At 48.9% G+C, this 27,517-nt stretch overlaps 2 protein-coding genes across 6 annotated transcripts in view; one reads left to right on the forward strand and one right to left on the reverse strand.

Moving 5' to 3' along the window:
* Nucleotides 1–22,479, forward strand: GTF3A (general transcription factor IIIA). Its single transcript, XM_068526500.1, has 10 exons — nucleotides 1–153; nucleotides 11,521–11,793; nucleotides 13,376–13,476; nucleotides 16,404–16,500; nucleotides 16,873–16,961; nucleotides 17,954–18,027; nucleotides 19,610–19,690; nucleotides 20,261–20,490; nucleotides 21,529–21,588; nucleotides 22,202–22,479. Exons 1-10 carry the CDS (start codon nucleotides 1–3, stop codon nucleotides 22,331–22,333), a joined length of 1,290 nt encoding a protein of 429 aa, XP_068382601.1. The 3' UTR covers nucleotides 22,334–22,479.
* The window catches only part of MTIF3 (mitochondrial translational initiation factor 3), a 13,648-nt gene continuing 8,547 nt past the window's right edge, over nucleotides 22,417–27,517 (reverse strand). For 3 of the 5 annotated variants that reach the window (XM_068527003.1, XM_068527004.1, XM_068527005.1), the window contains 4 exons: nucleotides 26,028–26,230; nucleotides 25,466–25,926; nucleotides 24,013–24,170; nucleotides 22,417–22,672 (listed from right to left, as the gene is read on the reverse strand). In XM_068527003.1, the coding sequence (XP_068383104.1) occupies nucleotides 22,454–22,672; nucleotides 24,013–24,170; nucleotides 25,466–25,925 (837 nt within the window). In that variant the 5' untranslated portion in view covers nucleotide 25,926; nucleotides 26,028–26,230 and the 3' untranslated portion in view covers nucleotides 22,417–22,453. Of the gene's footprint in view, nucleotides 22,673–24,012; nucleotides 24,171–25,465; nucleotides 25,951–26,027; nucleotides 26,231–27,517 lie in introns of all 5 variants that reach the window. The other 2 variants (XM_068527006.1, XM_068527007.1) reach the window with 2 other exon arrangements.

Here is a 27,517-nt window from a genome sequence, read left to right on the forward strand (position 1 = left end):
ATGAGACAACTGAATGAGGCCGGCAGAGCTGGGTGCCGACCCCCGGCACAGCCTGCAGGCCTCCGCAGGAAGTCAGAGGGCTCAGAGGCCCTCGTGGGCCCAGGGCTGAGGCCGGGCGGGCAGGCACCTCCGCGTCTGCTGGGCAAAGATCAGGTTGGCCCAGGTTGGGTCTGGACCAGTGTGGAGGAGCAGGAGACACAGTGTGGGTTGCCCTACGGGTATGGGGAAAACAGCTCATTTTAAAAAATTGAACTGAATTCTGTCTTAGCTGACTTTAAGAGTGTGGCCAAAGCCATCTGTGACAGGTTATCCCCTGATCTGGGCTTGCGATTGTTCCTTCGTGCCTGGAAACATCTACTCCATCTGAGACTCTTAGGGTTCCATGGTCTGTGGTCCTGAGGCTTGGCTCTCCTAAACACAGCCCAGAAGGCCTCCTCTCTCAATGCCAGGCCGGCTGCCGAGAAGGGGCCACATCAGTGGAGGCCACGGAAGGCTCCTCACTCTCCAGGCAGCCATCCCGCATCAGACACCACATTCTTAAAAAACGTCTCTCGTAACGAGAGTTCAGGTTGGGAGCTTAGGTTTGCTTATTTGAGGGCCAAAGTTTGTGTCCAGAAAAGCACACAGGCATCACCAGTCACAGCTGATACGTGTTGGCAAAGCTGTTTATGACAGCCCTGCAGACGCAGGTGACGTGGGTGCTTGAAGGAGCAGACAGCCCGAGCTCAGGTGGCAGCCGCACTCTGAAGGTCGCCCCCCGTGTGCACCGGGGTGGGGTTGGCTCTGCGGGCCTCGAGAACGCAGCATATGCAGGTGTTTGCACCCATAAACGGCCCCCATGAAATGACCGCTGCTCCCGGGAGCCGCAGCGCGAGTCCTGACGCCTACAAATGGACGTTCTGCATCTCGTCTCATCTCTGATGAATTAGGCACAGAGTGTGGCTGCACAGCTTTCGACAGCCTTGGAGAGCAACCTAGTTTATTATTATTTTTCACAACATAAAAATCCAAACCACATAGTTGGGGCAAATAATAAACTTCTGGGGATCATGACTATCCAATGAGGCTGTTACTTCGATCAAATCACAAACTAATGACCGAATTTGGATTTGATTATGTGCCTATAAAGATAACCGAGGACACGGTGTGGGTAACTGTCAGTCAAAGTCTCTTCTGAAAACAGTGAGCATTATAGCACGCCAATGACATTTTTATCAGGTAGTTAAGTTAATTACCTGTGGTAAATGTGTTAGCGGGACAAGTGTAGATTGCTGTCAACATTTGCCGACCACTTTAAAATGCTTCCCGACCGTGTGGGAGGAATCAAGGGTATGAGAGTATGCAGATGCATTTACACCCGCTCATGTCGTATAGAATCTAATACAAGTTTTAGGCTGAAACCTGTGCATCGTTTTTCCACCACAAGATGGCTCTGTGTGGTTTCTTCTCAGAAGAAATCTGGGATCGCCTGGCAAATCTGCGTTTGCGAAGTCGCAGCAAGCCCTGCTGCTTGCTGCAATTGTATAGTCAAAGCTGGACGGTCAGTTTTTTAAGGACCCTCCATACTGTTCTCCATAGTGACTGTATCAATTTACATTCCCACCAACAGTGCAGGAGGGCTCCCTTTTCTCCACATCCTTGCCAACATTTGTTATTTGTAGGCCTTTGATGATGGCCATTCTGACACGTATGAGGTGATACCTCACTGTGGTTTTGATTTGCATTTCTCTAATAATTAGTAATCCATCAATTCCACTCCTGGGTACATACCCAAAAACACTGTTTTGAAAATATACATGTACCCCAGTGTTCCTAGAAGCATTATTTACAATAGCCAAGACATGGGAGCAACCCAACTGCCCATCAACAGAGGAATGGATAAAGAAGATGTAAAAAAAAAAAAAAAAATATATATATATATATATATATATATTCCATATATATACAATGGAATATTACTCAGCCACAAAAAAGAATGAAGTAATGCCATTTGCAGCAACATGGCTGGGCCTAGAGAATATTGTGCTTAGTGAAATTAGCCAGACAGAGAAAGACGAAGACTGTATGATATCACTTATATGTGGAATCTAAAAAAATAAAACGAACCAGTGGATATAACAAAAAAGAAACAGACTCACAGATCTAGAAAACAAACTAGTGGTTACCGGTGGGGAGAGGGAAGTAGAGAGGGGCAAGATAGTGTTATGGGATTAAGAGGTATAAACTACTATGTATAAAATAAATAAACTCTAAGGATATATTGTACAGCACAAGGAATGTAGCCAACATTTTATAGTAACTATAAATGGAGTATAATCCTTAAAAATTGTGAATCACTATGTTATACATCTGAAACTTACATAATATTGTAAATCAATTATACCTCAATGAGAAAGAAAGAAGCAAACAAACAAGCAAACGAATAAACAAACTTGGGCAAATGTTTCGTGAGAGTGCTAAGGGCAGAAGCCAGAGCATAGGATACAATGAAAGACAGATAAATTGATAAATTGATAAATAAAAAGCATACACGTTTAAAAAAAAGAGAGCAAATTTTTAAAAATTTAAACATGATAGCAGAAAATATAAAAACATAAAAACAGTATAGAATATTTGAAAAAATCAATAGAAAGTTTAGAGGATAAAGCTGGGGCAATCTTCCAGAAAACAGATCAAAAAGAAAAAAAAAAAAAGTAGAAATGAACAGATGAAAAAACATTAGAGGATTAAGGGCATCATTTAAGAAGTAATCCAAGAAAATCTCCAGAGATGCAGGGCATGGGTTTCAGATTACAAGAGTCCACTCTGTGCCCAGCCCAATGGTGAAAACAGGCCACACCGAGACACAGCTCTGTGTATCCTTGTGAGATGTCAGGACACCAGGAGAAGGAGAGGACCCTCAGAGTTTCTAGTTTCCGTAGCAGGTCCTGGGAGCAGTCAGTGCAGATGGGAACAGGTCAGAAGTGCTCCAGGAGAAATTTCTCCAAGAAGATAAAGCTGATAGAATACCTGATGTGTTGGAGCATGCTGAGAGAAGATTTAGATGACTCTTGGGAGTTAGGCTGAATTAGAGATAAGTACAAAAAACACAAAAGACCAGGTAAGCCACGACAACAAAAAAACCCAGACAGCTTTTAAACTCTGGCTAAATTAAAAAGCTTTGCAAGAAGGAAAGAGAAATCACAGTTTACTACCTGGATCAGCTGTTGATAGCACTGATATATTAGTAAAAACCCTGAAGTCTGATCTAACTAAAGTTATGGCATAATCCCAGCCATATAACGCCGTGATTGAGAGCACAGACCCTGAGGCCAGACCGACTAGGTTCAAATCTTCACTCAATCATAATAATCCACTTATGAGCTGTGTGGGTGGGCAGGCCGTTCACTCTGACTCAATTTCCTTATCTGTAAAATGGGGATCATAACAGAACCTATTGCATAGGGTTTGGGGGGATAGTAGATGAATTAATACATGTGAAATGCTTAGAACAATACCTGGCATGTGGCAAATTCTATATAAGAGTAACCTAGCAGTATTATTACTTCATAACCATTTAGGAGAATGGAGAAAGCGTGTGTGTGTGTGTGTGTGTGTGTGTGTGTGTGTCTTTCTTAACCTTCATATCCCATAAGGAAAAATACATAGAAAGTGCCTAAAACTGAAAAATCAAGAAGTAGCACTATGAAAATGTTATTTAGAGATGTAAAGGAACATACCAAAAAAAGAAAAAAAGCTGAGATGAATGTAAAATTGTTGCTTCTGGAGAACAAGAGGTTGGAGAGAGTCTGCGTGGGGCTGGCAGAGGCCTGTTGTTTTTTGGAATAAACCTTATAAAATGATTTGAATCTTGGTTCGCCAGAGCAGACCCTGAGACTGGGTCTGTGGGCAGGATTTGTGAAGGAAGTGCTCCGAGGGGAACTAGTAGGGGACAGGGGATGGGGGAGGGGGAGGCAGGGCCAGGCTCCCGCCCCTGCAGGCTGGGCTGCTGGGCTGCCTCTCTCTTACCCCTGGCCAAGGCCAGGTAGGGGGCCTTGCAGCCCCGGGGCGTGCCTCGGGAGTGTGCTGGGTGCTGGCGCCCAGAAGGCTGGTGATAGGCCTCAGAAATGTAAAATTATCTGGGAGGTGGCTTTTAAATCGCTAAAGGTCCTAAAAATCTAGTTCAAAACTCTCCAGTTTGCACCTCCAGCCAGACTCTCCCAGACTCCAGGGATGAGCAATAAACCCAACTCGTCCCCCCAGGGCTCCTGGCGTCTTCACACCCACCTTCCTGGGAGTATTTGCTGGTTTCTTTTCAGGTACCCAAATACCTCAGTGTGTACTTTCAAGCATGAAGTAAAGGACCATTCGGGGCCAAGTTCTTCCTGAACCCCTGGAATCACGGGGCGCAGACAGCTAGCTCCTCCTTGGCGCAGGGGGCTTGATGCTGGATGGCTGCCGCTCGGGAAATGCATGCTCATTATATACGGTCTGCCCCACCCCGTGCAATTAAATAAAAACAAGAGTGCTTAATACATTTCAGTACAATTTTAGTACACATTTTAATACAATTATAACACTCAAACAGCACTTTTTTGCAAATAACGACCAGCAACAAAAAAATTTTTAATGCTCAAAGTAACTTTGAAAGAGAAACCAGTCCTGTTCATTTTCTCCCAGATTTACATACTTTCATGTATTGCTCAATAGAAGCTTAATGAAGAGTTTGTATGTGATGTCATGATTAAAACACGTAAAATCGGGACTTCCCTGGTGGTCCAGTGGTTAAGACTTTGCCTTCCAACGCCAGGGGTGCAGATTCGATCCCTGGTCGGGGAGCTAAGATCCCATGTGCCTCGCGGCCAAAAAACCAAAGACATAAAACAGAAGCTATACTGTAACGAATTCGTCAAAAAAAGTCTTAAAAAAAATCCACATAAAATCTTTCTCCACCAACCTTGCTGCAGACAAGGGGCGATCTCACTGTAACACTTTTAACCGCTAACCCGGCACTGGCCCAGGTGACTTTGAGGTGTCGCCTCGGAGGCTCTGGGGTGCAGTCCCTGAGCACCACGTGGGGCTGGCACAGCATCTCACACAGAGATCCCCAATTAACAGCTGCAAGAACCAACCTTGAGCCATTGCATTCAGGTCTGCCTGCCTTGTCGATCTGTGCCATCACTGAGAGCATCACAAATGTCACGACTCTGGGTGGAGGCAAGGACGTCAGCCACTTGCTTGTGGACGAAATGCGTTGTAAGAGCACACTCGCTTCTGGAAGACAGTACTGCCTCTCCCCGGCCGCACACCCTTTGGGATTCTGGAGGAGCCACTGCGCTGAAGACAAGCCCCACTGGGAACAGTCACAAACCTCAGACTTGAAATCGTACCACAGAAAGCAACCAAAAGCTCTAAAATTCCAACCAGCATGCCAGCTCCATTAGTCTCAGCTGCCCCAAGTGTTACTTTTGAAAAATCTTTTTCTACTCACCCTCTGGAGCAGGCATTCTTAAGCTGAGTCCACCCTCCATTAAATTGTGTGCAGTATCTGTCTGCTGAGATGTGTGTGGGTATTTTCTGAGGAGAGGACCCTGGGGATGACGCCCCCTCCCCCCAGTTGTAATGATGGGCTCTAAGGGTGACAAAGGAAGAGCTTTTGGTGTGCAGTGGAGTATATATTTTTTCTACATTTGGTAGAGGAAATACCCATATAAACCAGTTTTTTTTTTTAACATCTTTATTGGAGTATAATTGCTTTACAATGGCTTGTTAGTTTCTGCTTTTATAACAAAGTGAATCAGCTATACATATACATATATCCCCATATCCACTGGGTAAAAGAATGACAAAAGGCCTGGAAAAGAGAAAAATGGAATAGAACCATTTCATTCCTCCGCAGCTGCAAATAGATGAAGGCATTTCCTCTTTTCATATAGGGGCAGGGACCTACACAGGAGAGGCAGCAGCTGTTTCAACATGCGCTCAAATTCCTTTCTCTAGAAGACTAATACTTGAGACCAGATAATTTCTCTTCTCCACAGGTAAGTGAATATTAATAGAGGTCCTTTTAAGGTTCCGGGGCAAGTTTGTATCATCACAGGCATTAGAGCCGTGGTTTTCCAGGATACATTCTGCAAGTTCTGAAACACGGCCCCAGACACCCCAAGGAGCCAGGAGACCCCTGCCCTTCCCATCCTCTCTCTACACAACCCTCTATCTGAAAAGAGATGGCTCCTATTTCTTCATAGCAGTGTTGGGAAATCTATAGGCTCCGTCGAGAAGAGAGAGTGATACAAAACCGAGAGGAGAGTATGCGGGGAAGTGGGTGATGGGCAGGTGTGAGTAATGAAGGAAGCTCAGCGGGGTTGGACCGAGTGGGAGTGGGGCTTGGACCGAGCGGGAGGGGAGCTTGGACCAAGTGGGAGGGGTGCGAATTGAGGCCAAGCGGGGTACAGTAAGGAGTTGGGGCTTTATCCTAAAGGCTCTAGGACACCACTGAAATCCCTGGCATTTGGGAAGGATCCCTTAGCATCGTGTGGAGAAAGGACTGGAGAGGGGGACCCTGGCTGCAGGATGTACCTGGAGATCAGGTGAGACGATGGCGGACTGGACAGAGATGAGGCAGTAAAGGGAGATGGATGGATTCCACCCCTAAGGTAAACCAAGGAGCCATCCATAAATGGGGCGAGGACTCCCGCTCAGCTCTGCCGGGGGCGTCTCTGGGGGCTCGGTGAAAAAAGCTGATGGAGGAAATTATCAAACGCAAAAATCTTGCACGGGCTGTGGATGGAAACTGTGAGCATTCAAGCACCTGACCCTGTGGGTAATCAGAGAGCAATTAGGTCTCGCTTACTAGATGGAATCTGGCTGCTCCCGGCTCAGATGGGTTTGAAGTGGGTGGGAGTGATTAAGCACAGGCCAGCGGTGGTACCCTGGTGGGGCAATTACAGCTGCAGGAAAATTCGATGATCAGACTGAAGCGAGAGGAGGGCTAATTGGAGAAGCCAGGCTGGAATTGCATGGTGAGCAGACAACCAAGAAGGGAGGTGTCCCGTGTCTCCCACTGTCCACTGATGGTTCCAGGGGAAGTCGTGGTGGGGGTGGGAGGTGGTCCAAGAACAGATGCTGCAAGAGGGCGAGGACTCTGCTGACAGAGGAGCAAGGACAAAGGTACAGGTGATGCCTGGGGGACCTCTCCTGACTGGTTAGATGATCAGTGACCCCGGAGGCTCCCTGAGGGACAGGGGAGACGGGCTATATTGAGGATGTGGCCAAGGGGTGGAATCTCTCTTGCTCAATCCTACCTTGGCCATCCTTGGGCTGACCTTGGCTCATTCACTTTTTGTTTGAGCCAATATTTGAGAACCTAGTGTCAGTAACAGTTGACAGATGGCTAGCACTTCATGGTTGGCAAAGGTGTTTTACGTGTATTTTCTTGTTAATCCTCACAATCTGTGAAGAAGGTACCTATTGTCCTCAATTGGCTGATGAAGAACTGAGGTTCAGAGAGGTCAGTTGACTCGCCAGGTTCCCATATGATGCCCATAACAACTGTGAGAGGAAGGCAGGGCAGGGTCTCCTCTATTTCATAGACTAGGCAAAGGAGGCTGGGGAGAGTTGCCCAAAGTCATACTCAAGTAGTTAGTGGCAATTGGGGCTGAATCCAAAAGTCTTTCTACCGCATGCCTATAAAAGAAGGAACAGAGCTTCAAGTTAAAGGTGGGTTTCAGGGATGATGTCCTGGTGCTTTGCTTGATCTGCTAGGACAGTGGCCCTAGCTGACCACCTTGGCTGTGCTGGACCAAACCGGGAGAAGTAAACATTAGAAGATAAGGATAAAATCGGGATTAAAGGGACCACATACTGAAGGGCAGTCCACATTCAAGCTATTTTGTCCAGTTATCAGCATAACTACATGCGTTCTTGTCACACTGTGATTTTTGGATAGGAAGAAATTTGTGTGATGGTTGGATGCTGGGTCAGAGTCCCCCTCCTGTCAGAACCCTCTCTGTTCAGATGCCCTCTCCTTAGTGTGAGTTCAGGACTGCCAGGTCTAGAGTTATTCTGTGTAATGTAACTGTGTGTTAAGTTATGCTGCATGACAAATCAGCCCCAAATTTAGTGGTGTAAACAAACACACTTATTATCTCACAATTTCTGCAGGTCAGGAATCTGGGCATGGCTTACCCAGGTTCTCTGCTTCAGGGTCTCTCCCAGGCTGCAGTGAAGGAGTCAGCCAGGGTTAGGGTCTCATCCCAAGGTCTGGCTGGGACAGGATCTGCTTCTAAGCTCACATGGTCGTCGGCAGGATTCAGTTCCTCCAGGGCTGCTGGACCGAGGGCCTCAGTTCCTAGTTGGCTGTTGGCCACCCTCAGTTCTTTGCCCTGTGGGCTCCTCCAGTGTGGTTGCTATTTTGTCACAGTGCACAAGCCCAGAAGGGAATGAAGATCTGTTAGGAAGACGAAAGTCCCAGTGTTTTGTAACCTAATCACATCCCATCGCCTTTGCCTTATGCTATTAGTTAGAAACAATTCACAGGGTCCAGTCTACCCCAAGGAGGGGGTAATCACACAAGGATGTGAATACCAGAAAGCAGTGATCACTGGGAGCCGTCATAGCAGCCTGCCAACCACAACTCAAGGGTAAGAATAGAAGGCATAAGCCAGCAGCAAGTGGGGAAAAAAAATAAAGGCTACTAATTTTTTTAAAAAATAACTTTAATTAATTAATTTATTTATTTTTATTTTTGGCTGTGTTGGGTCTTCGTTTCTGTGCGAGGGCTTTCTCTAGTTGCGGCGAGCGGGGGCCACTCTTCATCGCGGTGCGCGGGCCTCTCACTATCGCGGCCTCTCTTGTTGCGGAGCACAGGCTCCAGACGCGCAGGCTCAGTAGTTGTGGCTCACGGGCCTAGTTGCTCCGCGGCCTGTGGGATCTTCCCAGACCAGGGCTCGAACCCGTGTCCCCTGCATTAGCAGGCAGATTCTCAACCACTGCGCCACCAGGGAAGCCCAAGGCTACTAATTTTTGATTACGTATTATGTTGAGCCCTGAGCTAAGCACCTCACGTGAATTAATTGTCTCATATAAATCTCCCAGCAACACTGTGGCATAGATATCATTATCCCCATTGTACAGATAACACACACTTCAGGGGAATTAAATAACTCTCTCGAGGCCAAATAGGAAATGGTAGAGCCAGGATTCAGAGTTGGGTTGCCAAACTACCAAGCCCATTCGGGGCCTGGAGGGGGCCTGAGCCCAGGGACCCCATTTCCCACCTGAGTGCTTTTACCTGAATTGTAGGAAAAATAGCTAAGAGGAATAAAAATGCTTTGCAAATGCCAGTCTTGCAGACTTCAACCTGGAAAGTCTCAGGTGTTTTACGGAGAGATTAGAGGCAGGAGAGTGTTAAGGTAGGAAAGCAGTTGAGAGGCTGTTTCAGGTGTCCAGGCTCGGAGCAAAGCAAAGCTGGGCAGCAGGTGGGAGGGAACGGACAGGCAGGTGTACAAGCCAGCCAGGCCAGGGATGGGCGAGGAAGGAGGAGGGACAGGGCTGATTGCACTGGTGCGGGTGGGGCCCAAGAGACATCCTTTCCAGAAGCTCCTGGTGACTCCAGTGTGCTGCCAGGGTGAGACCCACTGTTCTACATTTTCGTGGGTGGCAGACAGGGTCACACTGCCAATGGCAAGAAAGAGGCAGGGAGCAGGCGGGAGGGAGGGAGGTGTAACCAGGTGGAGATGGTAAGATTTAAGATGGTTTAACTTGCAAATAATGTTGAGTTGGAGGTGACTGCTTGATGTTTTTTACTTTAGTAAAAAAAAAAAAAAAAAAAATCCACTCCTCATTTAGAAATGTGGGATGTTGAAAACACATTGAAGAGTAAACTACAGAGAGGATAGAGGTGGACGATGGATCAGTTCATAGGAAAGAAAAAAAAAGAAAGAAAAGGCACGGCCTGGATTGTATCAGCTTCTTTACGTGCAGAGTTGTTGGGAGAACTAAGAGTTGCTGGTAAATGTGCTTGGCTCAGGGGGTGGCACATAATAAATGGAATTATCGGTGAATACAATCTCATTCACTCCAAGAATGACTCCAATGGTCCAGTTTAAAGGTAAGAAAAGAGATTAAAAGAACTTTATCCAAAGTCCTACAGTTAGTAAATGTAGACTTAGACTTCAAAGTCGGTGCTCCCCGCTACAATACCTCACATCAGAGGGCTGAGCACGAAGACGTGGGTACGGAGAAGAAGGTGTGAAGAACAGTTGGTTAAGCAGATGGGAGAAGTTGGGAAGGCAGGAGCAGAGGCACGGGTCACGGTGTGCGTCGGGAGGCCAAGAGAAGGGCGGAAGAGGAAGAGGCTTACCACGCAACCCCGCCACGGCCAGGGGGCAGCGGAATGCGGAGGAGGTAGCCGGAACCAGCACCAGGGAAACCATTTAAGATGTGCGGAGTCGTAGGAGGGATGTCTGCGGACCTGTCCCCTGAAGAGGGGTTGGCCAGCAAAGGAGAAAAGCAGCATGTGGATGCGTGTCCCAGACTCCCTCTCCCAGTCCTCATGACACGCGACAAGACAGGCCATTATCCTCGTGGGAGTGAGTCCCGGTTTGTTTTCAAAACTGCACTTCTTTGCAGGGACTGCTCATCACCATCAGACAGGGGCTTGCCAAATGATTCACAGTGATGCAGTCTGTGAAAAGTACACACCTGGGGGAACATCAGACCATCCTGTCATTGTTATCCTCATCCAAGGATGTCCTTTAAACATGTGGTCCCCGTAAACAGAGATACCCATACCATTCAAGCCTCTGAACAGTGCTTCTCAAATTCCAATGTGCGTCAAATCACCTGGAGACCTCTCCGATTCAAGCAGGTCCGAGGTTCCCATTTCTAACGAACGATGCTGCTGACCCGAAGACCACACTCTGAGCAGCAAGGCCTCAGGGCAATGGTCCCCAAACTTGACTGAACGTTGGAATCACCTGGGGAATTTCCAGACTATGGATTCCCGTTTCCCACCGACAGAAATTGTGATTTAATTGGTCCGGGATATGCTCTGGGCTTGGAAGTTTTAAAAGGTCTCCACGTGATTTTAAGCAAGTTTAGGATGCACTGCCAGGGGGCTTGCAGAGGGAGCATGTAGAGAGCTTGCAGGAAATGAATCCATAAAGAAGACAAACCCAGAATGTAGTAAGAACTGGATAGTTTAGATCATGCAAGGGTAGTACTTTGAAAAGGGTGGTGGCGGATGGGAACACATTTAACAGTCGCCTCGGAGTCCATCACAGGGACTGCGACTCGCGGGCACCTTTTGCTGGGGGGGGGGGGGGGCGGGGGGGGGGGATGAAGCCCTGGCCACTCTTTCCGCCCTTCCGCTCCTGCCCCAGAACGGGAGGGGCGGGGGTCGGCGAGGGGCTTCTCAGAGCATGCGCGAACGCGGGCCGGCGAGGAGCTTCTCGGAGCATGCGCGACGGCGCCGGCGCTCCAGCCCCGCCCCGCCCCGCCGGGGCCGCGCTACCGGAAGTGCAGTGGGGTCGCGCGTAGGATCTCCCGGAGCGGTCGGTCGCCCTCGGTTCGCGGCACGTGGCTCAGCACGTGGCCGAGTGCCTGGCCCCGGGCACCCTGGAGCCGCCGGCCTCTGTCGCCGAGGCGGTGTCGTCCCTGACCATCGCTGACGCGTTCGTCGCGGCTGGCGAGAGCCTAGCCCCGCCGCCCCCGGCGCCCCCTCAGAGGTTCATCTGCTCCTTCCCCGACTGCAGCGCCAATTACAACAAGGCCTGGAAACTAGACGCGCACCTGTGCAAGCACACGGGGGAGGTAACGAGGCCGAAGGCGTGGCCGCGGGGGGCGTGGCGTCCAGGCCGGGGACTAGTGGTGCGGTGCGCGCCAGGTGGGCGCTGCCCGAGGGTCCCGCGCGTGGGTGCGCAGACGCGTTAAGCTTTGGCTCACGGGACCGCACAAGCGAACCAGCTATGCCTTAGGTCAGGGAAGGACTGGGGAGGTAGACAGGGAGCTCTGGGACCGAGATATCCTTGCCGTGGGCTCAGGGCTCACTAAGCAACACTTTCCCTTTTTTTGACCTTGAGTGGTGGCCAGTCACCACCTCCCCATAACGTGTAAATATTTGCAAGGTTGGAATACTCCCACGCCCACCCCCAACCTGCCTTAAAAGGCCCCGCCTCCTGGGACCGGAATGGAGAACTTTAGAGTACTGGAGGTTTGCAAGCAACATGTGTTCGTTCATTCATAGTTCAGTACCATCTTGGCCCGGAGAGCAGCAGATAACGACAGTCATGGCTTCTGCCGTCACGGACTTTATGCTTTAAGCGGGAGGACAACGGAATAAGTAGGAATGCGACGCGGTGAAGAGAGGGCTGCAGGAGGGTGGTCGGGAGAGGCTTCTCTCTTGACCTGAATGAGAAGGAAAGGTCCCAGCCCTGCAGACATTTGAGGGAGAAACAGCCCGGGCAGAGAGAACTGCCAAAGGAGCGTGTGGTCCTGGGGGTGGACGCCGGCCAGTGTGATTGGGTGGGGGAGCCTGAGGAGCAGGCCTGGAGGGTCATTTGTAGGCCAGGGTACAGATGGGTTTAGAGCTTGGGTTTTGTTTTGAGGGCAATAGGAAGCCTTTGGAAGGTGACAGGTGAGCAAAGGGCGGCTCATGGAGGCCTAGGAATTGGCCCAGTTTCCCGGGATTTGGCGGAGTCTGGCTTCTCAGGGCCTCAGCTGAAGGCCCTTAACCGGGGTGCTGCAGCTTCTGCCTCTGCTCCTAGCACTTTCCTGACTTACAGGTCATCCCTCCGTGTGTCCTCACGCAGCCCATCCCCCTTCCCCCTGCAGCATTTGCAGGCTGACCATTCCCTCCCCGGGACCTTGTCCAGCTCGCTGACCCTTTCCCCTGGCTCCTCTCCCGCCCTCAAGGTTCTCCACGTGCCCCGCCCTCTTGGCTGCTTCTTACCCTGTGACTGGCTTCCTTCATGGCATGCTTTTATGCTTCGCCTCCCTCTCTTTCCTCTCGCGCGTTCAACCCCCCTAAATTCTGGGCCCTGTTACCAGGATGTCCAAATTAGACCTAACGTTTCTTTTCAGACTCGTGGGCTGTATCTAGGATATTGGCACTCCCAGCTTCCTGTGAAGGCTGCCCGCTGGTTTCACATGGTATTCCTAGAACAGAATCTGCTGCAGCACTTTGTGAGCAGCTGTGGCATTTCGGTTGTCGCATAACCCCAGGCGGGAGATCCTTGCCTGGCCTCCTATAGCAGGTGCTTAGCACTTACTGGGTGGAAACCATCTCTACAGACAGAGTCCACGGCTTTGCCCATCAGATAGTTTAGGGTTTGAAGTAACACCAGAGCCACTGACGCAGGCAGGATTGACGTGCTTTTTGTTGCCTTCCTGCTAGAGACCATTTGTTTGTGACCATGAAGGGTGCAGCAAGGCCTTCGTCAGGGACTGGCACCTCAGCCGCCACGCCCTGGTTCACACCGGAGAGAAGCCCTTTGTGTAAGTAGAGAACTGTCTTCAGGCCTCTGAAGTGGGTGGCGTTTGGCACAGAAAATTGGCTGATGACCTTCAAGGTGAAGAAAGTGGAGCTGCTTTCGTCTGCATCTCCTGAGACTGGGTTTGGAATGTGCGAAGAGCGTCGGGGTCTTGTGGGTCATTGCATGTGATAACTTCAGGGACGCGTTCTTCTGAAGTTGTCTTGAGTTTGCATCCTCTCGTCTCCCTTTAAAGTGTATCCTAAATGGGAAATCAACCTCGAAAAGTTCAGACCAGATGGAAAGTGGTTCCCTGGCAGATTCTGGGCTCTGCATCGTCAGGGTCTTTGCGAACCGATCAGCTGCTGGGATAAGAGACATAACGCACCAGAAAGTAGAGCTTTAACAGTTTATCTTCTCTTTCTTTCAATTAAGCCCCCACTTCTCTGCCATGCCGGTGTTAATTTCATTCTTCTCTGACACAGTTGCTCGTTATCTCTGAAGGGATAAATATTACGGCTTTTCTTTTAAATCAGCTGCTTTAAAGCAGTGGATCTCAAATTTGGGGTCCATCAGAATCACTTGGAGGGCTTGTTAAGTCACAGATGGGAGCAGCCCGCCTACTCATCAGGAAGGACCAGTTAAAGTATATCCACACCGTGGAATACTATACAGCGGGGAAAAAGGAATGCAGGTTTTCCCTGTGAAACTGTAAGAAAATCTCTGGGGCTTATTAGTTGAAAAACCAAGGTTCGGAAGAGAGTGTATTTCAGGCTACCTGTTTGTGTGTAAAAAAGAGCAGGTAAAAAGGGAGGTAGACAGGAAGTCCTGTATTTATATTTGCTTCTGTTTGTATAAAGAAATCCTATAAGCTACATAGCAAAACTTAAGAACATTGTTGCCTGTCTTGGGAGTGGTGGGAGTCCTGGGTGGGTAGGGGCAGGGGTGGAAGGAACCATGCAGCTGTGTCCCTTTCCATGCTTTTGGTTTCTGAGCTAAGCGACTGTATACTATTTAAAAAACTAAGTCTTAAGTAAAAATGGGGCTGGATACGGATGCGCGGGTTGGAGAGAACGGCGAGGGCTACTCCTGCTGGAGCAGGACGACTGCAGTGTCTCTTCCGGCTTGCTCTCCAGCCCAGATCCCTCTCTTTAGCGCCAGATCCCCGAGTCCAGCTGCTTGCTGGGCGGCGTTACTTGGCTGTCTCCCTGGTTCTATGGGGCCCAGGTCCCTGACAGTCCACAAGCTTTGTCTTTGGTCTCGTTCTTGCCAGGCGGCATCACTGCCTGCTTGCTGACCCTCGGGACTCCTCATTCTTCCCTCCTGTCCTCCACAGCAGGGGGTCTGCAAGGGCTGTCCTTACCCCTCAGGGCCTCTCCCCTCCCCCAGCTGCCGGTGTCTCGGTTCAGGCGCTGGCCTGCACGCCTCACTTTTGAAGGCTGTTTCCCCGGCCCTCTCTCACATCACCCTCCAGATTGCTTCCTTTCCTAAAACTGGGCGGTGGTTTTGAGCGCTGCTTACGTAGTGACCTTTGGGCCTGGGCACTTCGGTGGTCTTGCCCCGTTTGCTGGACTCTGACAGGAAGTGGGGGTCCAGCTCTTCTTAACTGGGCAGCAGCACTCCCACCCCCAACTTTGCCAGGGCGTCTCACGCCCCCTGCCTCTGCTGTTTGGTTCCTGGCAGGACTTTCCTGGCCCTGTCCTGTCCCACAGTGGTGTTGGGTTAGATGTCTGTGTCAGGATTGAAGTCAAGAGTGACGGAAAACTCGGCCCAATAGAGGCTTAAACAGGATAGTGTCTGTTTCTCTTGCATAACTAAGATGCAGAAAGGCCGAGGTGGATAGGGGCTCCTCCTAACTTCCTCTGCAGTCCTCATGGTCCAAGATGGCTGTCGGAGCTCCAGCTGTCACATAAGCATGCCTGCCACCAGGATGGAGGGAGGGGCAAAAGAGGTGTGCCCCCTTTTTAGACACCTTGTGGGAGCTGAGCAGGATGGGCCAGAACTTAGCTGTGGGACCACGCCTCATTACAAGGGAGGCTGGAAGAAGCTCTACTTCTGTTGGCTGTGAACCCAGCTGAAAGTCAGCATTTTGTTCCTGAGGTCAGAAATAGCACGTGTTGGAACTTGGGGTGGGTGGTCTCTGCCACAGCACCCCTCTTGTGTCCTTCCAGCGGGCCTCTGGGCATTTCTCCCACGTCACTCTGCACTGTCGGTCTCCGCCTTTCTCTGCCTGTCCCTGCGGATAGCGTGGTGCCTGATAGGAGCGTTATTCGGGGTGTATCGGTGGATGATGGCTACGATGAGGGCTTGTAAAGGAAGTCCTGCTTCATCCATCCGGCTTATGAAGACTCATCACAAAAAGAGCACATATTACAAATCACAAAGAATTTAGATAATTCAAGGTCAGGATATAGAAACACTCATTAAGGGGAACGAACTACACCTGCTTGGTGATGTGTCACAGGGCCTAATGGTTTATGGTTCTCCTAAATATCTGTTTTTTACCTCTAATGATAAGCTGAAACCAGTTTTTTTGTTTGTTTTGTTTTGTTTGAGGTCTTTTTGGAAATGTAGTTTGTAGAGACACTTCAAGCAAAATTAAAGTTATCAGATTCTAAACCGAGAACAATTTAACTTAAGCATGGTTTAAGTCTAAGCAGGGTTTGGGCTTTTGGAACTAGTGTTTTTCATCTTCCCTCTGCCCACTGTATAATGTCTGCTGCACTGTGCTTAATTTCAGAAGCCTAACAAGAAAATGCATCTCTCGTTACATATAATCACGTCAAATTGAGAGGCGTTATGTGGTATGGCTTAACACTTTGGAATTTGTTAAAGACTATTTTTTATTATACTTTGGAATAATTAGCTTTTATAAAGTGGGAGGATGTACACATCTTAAAATTTCTCTTCCCTTGGTTTGTTAATATTTTGGTTTACACAATTTCCTAACAGTTGTACAGCTAGTGGCTGTGATCAGAAATTCAACACAAAATCAAACTTGAAGAAACATTTTGAACGCAAACATGAAAACCAGCAAAAACAATATGTCGTAAGTATGAATGATTTTATATGCTTAAATTCTGACTTTTTTTATGTTTTTTGCCTGTGTGTCTAAAATTTTCATCAACCAAATTTTGTCGGTCAAATATCTGAATTTAGTTTGACACTAGCTATCATAATAATGGTTTATTTTGAAAGCAAACTTTTTTTGCTAATTAAAGTATATTGTTGGTAGACTACCCCAAATGAAACGTTTTTGCTGTTTCATATGTGTTATTTTTCAAAGCTTCTTGAATCTTATAGTAACTAAATGGGTGAAAGTAGCAAGTATGTAATTTCTGCAATACTTTTATCTTGAGAGGATTCTGTTACGAACTGTTCTTGATTTTGTTTTGAGACTAACAAACCTTTACTTAAACAGTGCAGTTTTGAAGGTTGTAAGAAGACCTTTAAGAAGCATCAGCAGCTGAAAACCCATCAGTGCCAGCACACCAACGAACCGCCGTTCAAGTAGGTACTTTACGTGGGTGAAAACCTCTTAAAATTCAGGTGGGGATAAGATTAAAATGCATAGGTTGCATACCAATGCTCAGAAACAGTTTCTTAATCAACATTTTCCTGTTAAGTTGTACAGTGTATGCCCATTTGTGTATTTGGGGTCTTTCAAAAGTTTGTGCTTTCGTTTCTCTAAAAGAAAGATTTAATGTGTTTCAGAATAATTTGTGAAATTAGTACAATTGTGGTTAAGCTTGAAGGGAAGGCTTATGTCTTAACTATTCAAATAGAGCCTGTTCAGTGGTGTGAAATGTCCTTATGAAGATGCTAAGTATTCCTTTCCTGTAGAACAAAGGTATGTGGGCTTAGCCTGCATCAGAGAGGGTTTCAGGAGGAACAGGAAGAGGTGACTGGACGCATTGGAAGACACGTGCCAAGGGCACCTGCTGATGGCCGTCCTGCGAGCCCTGGCTGGCGCTGTGCGCGGCTGGACTGTCCCCTGCCTGGGGCTTGTTGCCGTGACGGTGCCTGTCCCTGCTTGCAGCTCTGCCGCCTCTTCCTGTGCCGCTGGTGGCCTGAGCGCAGAAGGGGCACCCAGAGGCCGTGCATCTGCTGCTGTGTTTTCTTTTCACACCATCCCATGGCAACATCGTTAGAAAAACTAGACACAAATGACTCAGGATGGCTTAGGTGTTTACCCGAGCCATCTTTCTGTTGCCATGAAAACAGGGTATATTTTCAGAGGTATAAAGATGAAAACTGTTTAATTTGATCACATAAGCAAAAAAAAAAAAAAAGTAATGACTTTTTTCTCTCAGTTTGTTCTGCCCAAGGCTGGTGAAGTAACTTGCGTTTCCACCTACAACGAGGTCTGAATTTGAAATCCCATTTTTATGACTGGTTTGGTTGTGGGAAGAGGAGACTTTGGCAGGATGAGAACAACATGCTATTCAAGTACAGTTCTGTCTGAAAATGGATCAGCTAACGCTCGTGTGTTGTTGACCCAGGTGTACCCACGAAGGATGTGGAAAACACTTTGCTTCCCCCAGCAGCCTGAAGCGGCACGGGAAGGTCCACGAGGGTAGGTACTGGTGCCCGCTCTGACGGGCACACCAGCAGTAGAGCGTGTGTGTCTAATTCTCTGGCTGCTCGAGTCTGTGGTCATCCCGAGAAGCTGAAGCTGCGTGGGCAGGGGCTCCCTCTGCTTGTCCAGGTTTTATGCTCTTGACCAGAGAGGTGCTGGGTGTCGTGTCTGCCCTTGCACTCCCTGTTGTTGCTGTTGAGAGTTAACGCTTATTGTTTACAGCCGTGCCTGCTTACGCTTCTTACTTGTGAAAGGGTTGGAACTCCAGCCGTGGCTTTGCTGCTTCAGCTGCTTTTAACCTCTTCTCTTTTCTTTCCTTGTTGGCATTCAAAGGACTTGGATTATAGTTTGAGGTTTTTGGAGTAATCAGATTGTAACTTTTTTCAGAAGGACTTGATTAAGCCAACAGCTTGAATCTCTTCTGTTTCCCTGAAGGATTTTTGATACATATTCCAGTTTCCCAAGCCTTAGAATTTATATGACTTTTTAAAAAAATTAATTAATTAATTAATTTATTTTTGGCTGTGTTGTGTCTTCGTTGCTGCACGCGGGTTTTCTCTAGTTGTGGCGAGCAGGGGCTACTCTTCATTGTGGTGCGCGGGCTTCTCCTTGTGGTGGCTTCTCTTGTTGGGGAGCACAGGCCCTAGGCGCGCAGGCTTCGTTAGTTGTGGCATGTGGGCTCAGTAGTTGTGGCTCATGGGCTCTAGAGTGCAGGCCCAGTAGTTGTGGTGCACGGGCTTAGTTGGTCTGCGGCCTGTGGATCTTCCCGGACCAGGGCTCGAACCTGCGTCTCCTGTATTGGCAGGCGGATTCTTAACCACTGCATCACCAGGGAAGTCCCTTTTTTTTTTTTTTTTAAGACAAGAGACTAGTAGTTGAGTCTTTTAGTTTCTATCTGGTATTTAATTGGGTGAAGCTGAGGCTGACTGTTACACTGACTAATCCAGTTCTAGTGCTTTGCACAGTGTCCATTTTTGTTCAGAGTTTTTCTCTGGAATCTTCTGTTTTCTTTTCTCCCTTAGCTGCTTCTTCCTAGTTCTTTTGTGCAGCGTGAACTTTACAAGATATTGACACTACAGGAAGCTGGGGGTGGGCACGGTTATCCTTGGTGGTTTATCCAGGGCAAAGGGCTGAGTGAAAAAAGAGGCAAAGGTAAAGCAGGGGGAGGGGAAAGGGGCCTTGAGCCATGGAGGCGGGGATGGGGGGGGGGGCATCCCAGCAGCTGGGAGTCTGTGGGCTGTGTACCCAACCCACTGACAACAGGAGAGGGAGGGCCTCCTCGTGCAGCCCTGCTGAAGGGAGAGCCTATATGAAGAACCTTGACATGCAGTTGTTTGGTTTTACTGTAAAATAAACTTTTTTTAGTTTTCATAGCTACCTCTTGAGACTAACAGGATATTGGGAAGTAGGAGCAAAATTATATAGGCATGTAAGTTTCCTTGCAGTCTAATTTATTTTTGATAATTTGCTTGTTTTTTATGATAATTATTTTCCTTTCAATCTAATTATAATTGGTGTTTATGCCAAGTATTCAAAAAGGCAATGCACCAATCTGTTGTTTTTTTTTTTTTTGAAATAGGCTATATATGTCAAAAAGAATGTTCTTTTGTGGCAAAAACATGGACAGAGCTTCTGAAACATGTGAGAGAAGCCCATAAAGGTAAGGCAGGCATGAGGGGCATGATATAAATATCTGCTCCTGTGGAACTGGTTGAGTGCTTTTAAAGGGTGAAACATTAAATATGCCCTTGAAAATACAGAGTTTCTATAGTGTGTCTGGTAAGTGCTGCATACCTCAGCTGTTTGACATGTGAGCAGAGATCCGTGGTCCTGGGCCGAGGCCTGTGCGCATTTTAAAGGCTCGGGCAGGTGAGGCCTCCGGGGAAGGACTGGCTGGTGTCTGCGGGGCAGTGTGGGAAGCATGCCCCGTGTGTTGGGGGACACGGAAGAAAACTGGTCCGTTTAACTCCTTCCCCTTGCTGCGCCCCCGGGTGGAGAACCCCTGCTGCTTGCAGAGGAAAACAGGGACTTCATGTCATGTAGGCACTTGGAAGAATTGAGGCACACTTTCAAGCAGTAAGAACTGGAGTTAGTTTCCTCACAGATTTCTGATTTATGTGTCATCATAAGGTTTTGGGCATCGAATACGTCGCTTGATACATTCCATATTAGTTTTTCCAGCATGGTAACACCTGGGAAGTGGGCTCAGTTTGCTTGTCTGCTCCCCCAGAGGACATAACATGTGACGTGTGCCAGAAAACGTTTAAGCGCAAGGATTTCCTGAAGCAGCATATGAGGATTCACGCCCCGGAGAGGGACGTGTGTCGGTGCCCCAGGGAAGGCTGCGGCCGCACCTACACCACCGTGTTCAACCTCCAGAGCCACATCCTCTCGTTCCACGAAGAGCGGCGCCCGTTCGTGTGTGAGCACGCCAGCTGCGGCAAGACATTTGCCATGAAGGTGAGCGCCCCGCCCGGCGCCGTCCTTGGGGGCTGCTGGGCTCCAGGGAGCCTGGCCCCAGGCGGCAGGTGGGGAGGCTGGGGGTACTCCAGCCCTTCACTCCTGCTCCAGCAGGAGCGGCTCTCCACCAAACTCGGCGAACAGACAGGTCGCCCCTGCCAGTGGTGCTCAAAGTCTGGCCCTCAGCATCGCCAGGGAACTTGTGAGAAATGCACATCCAGGCTCCGCTCCAGACCCACTGAATCAGAAGTTGTGGGGATGGGCCCAGTCACTTGTGTTTTAACGAACTTTCCAGGTGATTCTTACATGACGGAATTTGAGACCCAGTGGCCTCTGGTACCATATGCTTATTATTTATGAGTCTGCTGATATTTGGGGTGTCCTTTTGGGTTGCCGTCATCTGGGGATTGAGAAGGGGAGCAAGAGACAAGGACATGGGGGACCTTAGAGCTTTGGGACACTTGTCTAGACTTGGAGACCGTGACTCCAGGTGGAGGGGCCCGTGCGGCTCCGAGGACCCGCGCCCGGTTCGTGCCCTCACAGGCGCTCGTGGGAACAATGGTAGAGACTGAAGTGTGGGGGTGAGGCTGGCTTAGCCCAGCCCAGGCTGTGAGAAAACCACGGACCTGCTGGTGGTCAGTGTGCGTGCCAAGGACAGCAGGACTGGGGTCCGGTTTTCCACTGGTGTTTGGCGACGCTGATGACACGGATTCAGTTAGAAGAGCCTCCTTCAGCTCGGAAGGGTTTTCAGAACTGGCCCCCCAAACCCCTTACTATGAAAGAACTAGGAAGCCACAGGCACACGTGGTGAGAATGTATACATTCCTAAGCTGGGTCCTTGGAAAAGGCAGTGATTTTAGTCTAGAATTTAAGGAACAGTTCTGCTCCAGTGGTAGAAGTCAGATCCCTCAACAGAATGTAACAGAAAGAAGGCTGTCCGTTTATTTAAATGACTCATGGGGTTTTCATATTAGCAGACACCAAATACCAAGTGGCAGTGTTTTACGAATAAAACTTTTTCTTTTTCCTTCACTGTAGCAGAGCCTCAGCAGGCATGCCGTTGTGCATGACCCTGACAAGAAGAAAATGAAGCTCAAAGTAAGTTGAGACTTAGCAAGCTGTTAATTTTAAAACATGAATTGCTTAAACTAGATGCAATCTGTTTAGCATATTTTCAACTACTTATTACTGTGTGAGGCTGTACTACTATACAAAGCAATTGTGTGGATTTCACTTTCTTTCTTTACAACAGTATTTCTGTTGTTGTATATACTGCGGTAGTTGTATACCTGATAGGTACACGATTCCAGTAGTTTTTGATTTTGAATTCGAGTTACAGTCGTCCCTTGGTATCCATGGGGAATTGGTTCCAGGAACCTCCAGGATACCAAAATCCGCAGGTGCCCAAGTAAAGTGATACGAGGATTTTCGACTGCGCAGCTGTGCACGTGCCTAACCCCTCCCCAAGTTCAAGGGTCAGCTGTATTTGCATATAACCTCTGCACATGCTCCATATACCTTAAATCATGTTACTTACAACACCTAATACAATGAAAATGCTATGTAAATTGTTGTCAGCACACGGTAAATTCAAATTTTGCTTTTTGGAACTTTCTGGATTTTTTTTTTTTTCTAAAATATTTTTGATCAGCTGTTGGTTGACCCGCAGATATAGAGGCCTGCCTGTAATCTGTCTTCCTTATTCCCAAAGGTGAGACCGTCTCATGAAAAACGGAGTCTGGCCTCTCGGCTGAGTGGGTACATTCCTCCTAAAAGGACACAGGACCAGGGTGTGTCTTTGCCCAGAAACGGGGAGACTGAACTGCCTTCTGAACTGCACTAAAGGCAAGGTGCCCTCCGCCGTGGCGACGCTGGCCCCAGCTACACACCAGACTGCTTTGTTTGAAGGACCGCAGACCAGCTAGCTCAGTTATTTTCTCTCAGAAGCAGGTTTTTATTAAAATCACTGGTGCAGAGCATTGGATGCTCCGTGGTTTCCATTGTCTCTGTTCAGAGCGTCTCCTCTCTGGGTCCCCTGAGCTGATCTGCACGCATTCTCTTCCTTTTGGCTCGAGGGACGAAGCACACACATCACAGCCTTTCCGCCTCTGATGGGCTGTGGCCTGGATGAGAAGGTAGCTATTCCAGGCATAGTCTGGAGTAGTTGATTACATATCTCCTCCTAGAAAAGGAAAACAGCCAAAGACTAATTTAAAACCAACATCTATGATTCTTCCCCATGTTAATGCTCTAATACGCATAAAAACCAGCATGCTTGAATTGCTGCTATTTAAGGGATTTGCTGAATCGAATCGTACATACCTGGTTAAGCTGACTGAAACCTGTACAATAAGCAGGCAGTTATACAAACTCCATGTAACTAGGCTAATGCACTAAAGGCTTGATAGTTTTAAATCCCGTCATGGCACTGAGGGGCTATGTTTGGCCCAGACCACCCTCTCGAAAAAAGTGCAAAGCAGTGGGTTTGGGCACTGGCAGAACCCCTCCTTTCCCCCCAGGTTGTCAGCCCAGTGCCGTTCCCAGCACTCATTCACAGAGTCATTGGGGTGGTTAAAAAAATACAGACAACTCAGTTCTAGAGATTCTGGATCAGCTGGGCTGGGCCAGGCCCTAGGCCTGAGTCATTCTAACGTGGAACTAGGGTTGAAAACCGCCGGAATAAATGCTGCCTTTTAGATGCTGCAAGTTGTCTAACTCCAAAAGCAAAGTAGATACTCCACAGACTTATCCTGGGACTGTAAACTGACTGATAGACACTTTCTAGAAGACAATTTGACTTTATATGGAATGCTGCTTATAGGCCTTTATAAAGAGGAAACAGACTTTAAAAGATGAACCCATAAAGTTTCTAACTTTCCTATTTAAGTGTTGGATACTCTACAATTTGTAAAATAGAATAGCATATAGCTTGTAAGTTATAAACGAGTTTTTTTTCTTTATAAATTTTATTTTATTTTGGCCGCGTTGGGTTTTTGCTGCTGCACGCGGGCTTTCCCTAGTTGCGGCGAGCAGGGGCTACTCTTCATTGCGGTGGCTTCTCTTGTTGCGGAGCATGGGCTCTAGGTGCGTGGGCTTCAGTAGTTGTGGCTCGCGGGCTCTAGAGCGCAGGGCCCAGTAGTTGTGGCTCGGGGGCTCTAGACCGCAGGCTCAGTAGTTGTGGCGCATGGGCTTAGTTGCTCTGCGGCATGTGGGATCTTCCCGGACCGGGGCTCGAACCCACGTCCCCTGCATTGGCAGGCAGATTCTTAACCCCTGCGCCACCAGGGAAGCCCTGTGAACCAGAGTGTTTTCACGTGGTGAAGTATTTATGCTACAATGGATAAAGTAACATGTACATTTTGCATTTTGAAAAACAAATTGGAAAGCTATTACCGTCACTGGGTAGGATTAGTAGTTACTTTTCTTTGCCTTTACATTTCCCAGGTTTTCTGCAGTTGTATTTTTAAGACCAGAAAGAAAACAAAAACACACAAGCAGTCAGTCACACCTGCTTTTACTTACCATTTTGTTTTCTGGCTCTTCTGTATTCTTCCCTTTCTTGATTGTAATTTGAACTTTGTACTTTTTCTCGATCCACTGCTGAATCTGTTTACTCTTTGTGTCCAAATCATGTTGTCCAATATTTGAAGAAAAAGTCAGTTCCTTTGTCAGGGTGGGTCCTGGTTTGAAAGAGTGAGACTTGGTGCTAGTCTGTGAGGCCTGTGCTGCATCACATGCTCGTCCTAAGTCTGCATTGCTGCGCGGGCCCTAGAAGTCCTCCTGTCCGGTGGTCTCACATGCCAGTAAACATTTAAACACAGGAGACAGACACAGGTAAAATACCAATTTTTTACCTGCCAAGTAAGAGTATTTCAATATGGAATGCTTCTGTTTATCGTTACCATTATCTGATGAAAGAACAAAGGAATGGTCCTTTAAAAGGAACCAGTTAATCCTTATTCTTATTTTGGATGGTGGGTAACAGGTGTTTTTATTATATTTTTTCTTTAGGCTTTCTTTTCTTATTATATTTTTTCTTCTTTAAATAGAAGTAGTTTTTCTGAAAAGGAGTGCTTTTATTAACACCTCTTTGCTTCCTTACAGCTCTTACCAGCTGGTCTGAGTTCTCTGTCAGCCCTTCAGCCGCCGTCTCTGAACCAAGCTTCTCGGGCTGTTCACCTTTTTTTTTTTTTTAAACGTGACATAGTTTGATGTCCTTATCACCCTAGCTGGCCTCTTCTGGATAGTTTTTGTTTTCCAGTCAACATCCCTGTTGTTAAATGTCGTGTCAGAAAACTGACACGTGGCCTTACCGTGCAGCTCTGGAACCAGCCTTCTGACCTCTGTCTCAGTGTGTTTTCCATAATGATCAGTGCTTACTAGGAATCATGAAAAGCAAACCTCTTCACGTAATATCCAACTCACGGCTTCTGTACGGTTTAAATGACAAGTGAGCTGACAAAATACGTGAGCGTTCCTACCCTTACTGTGACGAAACGGGCATGGGGCACGCTCCAGGAATCACTTCAGAGTTAGGGAGCGCTTCTGTGTGATTAACTGCACACCCCGCCCCCCCTTTAGAGATGACGGGAGCAGGGGAGGAGGGCGCCCCGACAGGTGAGCGGCCCAGGACAGGACCAGGAGCCCGTCACGCCCGTGCGCCACCCTGCCGGGCCCGGCTCTGGGAGGCCAGGCAGCTAACGGGGGGGGTTAAGGGTTCCCGTTATTTTGGTCGTGGTCACCTTGTTTTCCCCTCATTTTACACAGGTGTAGAGGACGACATGACGGACACAAGAGTAGCAAGGAAAAGGAAAAAGGGATAGAAGTAAGTGGACGAAAAAGACACTGGAAACGGTGGTGAAAGGACGTCTCAGTTTCTCACTGCCCCGTTGTCATAGGGGCCCTGGCAAATGCCAGACCTCAGCTGCGGATCTGCAGTCGTGAGGAGCTCGGGGGCAGACAGCAAGGTACCTACCAGGCTTGGGCTTGGCCCTCTCCATCCCTCTGCGCCGGAGCCGCTCCTGGTAGATCTGCGTGCCCGTCATGAGCTGGTACCGCGGGGGCTCGGCGCCGGGGTCCCTCGGCACCAGCCGCAGGTCCTGCTCGGCCATGAGCCTGATCACGTTCGCTCGGTGCATGGGGCCCAGGTCGTTGCCCTTCTCGTCCAGCACCTGAATGATGCGCTCGTTAATTTTTCTTCCAACGTTACGAAAAGCTGTTTCATTCTTTTTTTTCTTTTCTCTCTTGTCCTGGGTGTCTTCAGTACTAAAAGCTTTTGCGTGAATGAGACAGGACGGTCTTGGGGCAGAGGCAATGTGGGATGGCTCCGCCAGCGCCGTCTTTTGTACGACATATTTACCCAAACATCTTCTAATGCAAGTATTTTCCGTTTTTATAGTGTGTAATGTTAACCTCTTTAGAAAAAGGGCAGCCATCCTAAAAAGCAGGGAGAAAAGCTCACTGAAGTCCGATCGCTCATTCCCGTGGGCCGGTGCTGTGGAGCATGGAGGGCGTGTGCGAGCCTGTGGGAACCTCACCTGTGAACATTGCAGGTCCGTGCACAGGAAACGTCAAAGTTATCTTAGTTGACCCCGTTCCCCATGGATCTCACAGTGCCAGCTCCAAAAGCAGGTGTCACCCTAAGGGTTTATTTAGGACGATGCAGAATCTTGAATCCCTGCTGACTCACAGACACCTCTTCGTGAACGTAATGGAACAACTTATCAATACATCTGATGGCCTACAAAAGGTAAGAACACTGTTATGGGAAGGGGGACCCTCCAGGAAGACAGCGGACCCCCTGGAAGAATGAACTGGGACTCTCAGAAAGGAAATGCCCCGACATTAAAGGGGCCTCATAAACTACATCCATCACTCACAAGGCAGGTGCTGCATCCCTGCCAAAGGTGAGCTAAAGCGCCAGGCGCGTGTGGTCTGACTTCATGGCTACGAACGCTGCACTTAGAAGGGGCATTCTGATGTTTTAGTTGCTTGTCCACCATAATAAGTGTCCCTCCTGCCATCCACACGACAGGTAGACCTGAGAAGTGTCTGAGGGAGTGATGAGAGGACCCGTTCATCTCATCTAGGGTTTGCTGAGAAACACGAGAGAATCAAGAACTCAGAGAGGTAGGTGTGTGCGGCTCGTCAATGAGAGAGAAGAGGATGCGGTGCCTTAGACGGTGCTTCTCAGACAAGGCTCCCTGGGGCACCTGCTCAAGCATCACCTGGGGTGTGTGTTCAGACTGGAAGCTCCCTCTGGTCCAGCTTTGATCCCACTGGGCTGGGTAACCCACCCCTCCTACCCATCACCACCGACCATGCCCACTGTCGACCAGTGACGTGTGGGGGGGGAATGAACAGCAAACTATGGAAAGTGATGGGAGGCGCACATTCTCACCTCCCTCCCCTGCAGGTCTGTCGCTCTGGCTCCAACCCCCCAGCCCTGCCCCGAACGCCACCCTTGCAGAGATAACTGCCCACCCAGCTCCTCCACGCAGATGCCCAGCGGGCACCCTCAGGTCAGCACGGCCAGAGCTGAATTCCACCTGCCCCTGCTCCCCGCTCTGTCCTCCCGTCTGCTGTCCTCGCGTACACCCTCTGACACTCAGGCCCAAGACAGCTGAGTGATCCTTGACCCTTCTTTTTCAGCAGATCCCATTGTTCGCCCTCTAAAAATCAGCAGGATCCAAGCACTCCTCGCCTTCTCCCTTGCTGTCTATCGCCTGCCCCTGAAATGCCATCATCTCTCACCGGGATCAGGTCCCAGCCTCCTGACCACCCTCCCCGCTGCTGCCCCTGCCCCTTAAAACGTGGAAGTCAGGCCGCGGCGCTCCTCTGCTCACAGCCCTCCGCGGCCCCCACCTCCTCCAGAGCCCCCGGGACCAGGCCCCCACCCACCCCTGCCCACAGCACCCACCCCGCTTCTTGCGCTCCCTGCGCCAACCGCACGGGCCTCCTGCTGTTCCTGTGAACGCCGGACGCGCCCTCCCCCCAGCCCCCGCCCCAGGTGGGATCCTCTCCCTCA

The sequence above is a fragment of the Eschrichtius robustus genome, chromosome 18 (assembly GCF_028021215.1).
Source record: "Eschrichtius robustus isolate mEscRob2 chromosome 18, mEscRob2.pri, whole genome shotgun sequence".
In the NCBI taxonomy this organism is placed as follows: domain Eukaryota; kingdom Metazoa; phylum Chordata; class Mammalia; order Artiodactyla; family Eschrichtiidae; genus Eschrichtius; species Eschrichtius robustus.

Excerpts from the sequence above, each read along its gene's own strand:
- GTF3A (XM_068526500.1), top strand. The coding sequence starts at position 1 with ATGAGACAACTGAATGAGGCCGGCAGAGCTGGGTGCCGACCCCCGGCA. Across the intron at positions 16,501-16,872 it reads ACCAGCAAAAACAATATGTC|TGCAGTTTTGAAGGTTGTAA; the intron begins GTAAGTATGAAT and ends TTACTTAAACAG. Across the intron at positions 21,589-22,201 it reads AGAAGAAAATGAAGCTCAAA|GTGAGACCGTCTCATGAAAA; the intron begins GTAAGTTGAGAC and ends TTATTCCCAAAG.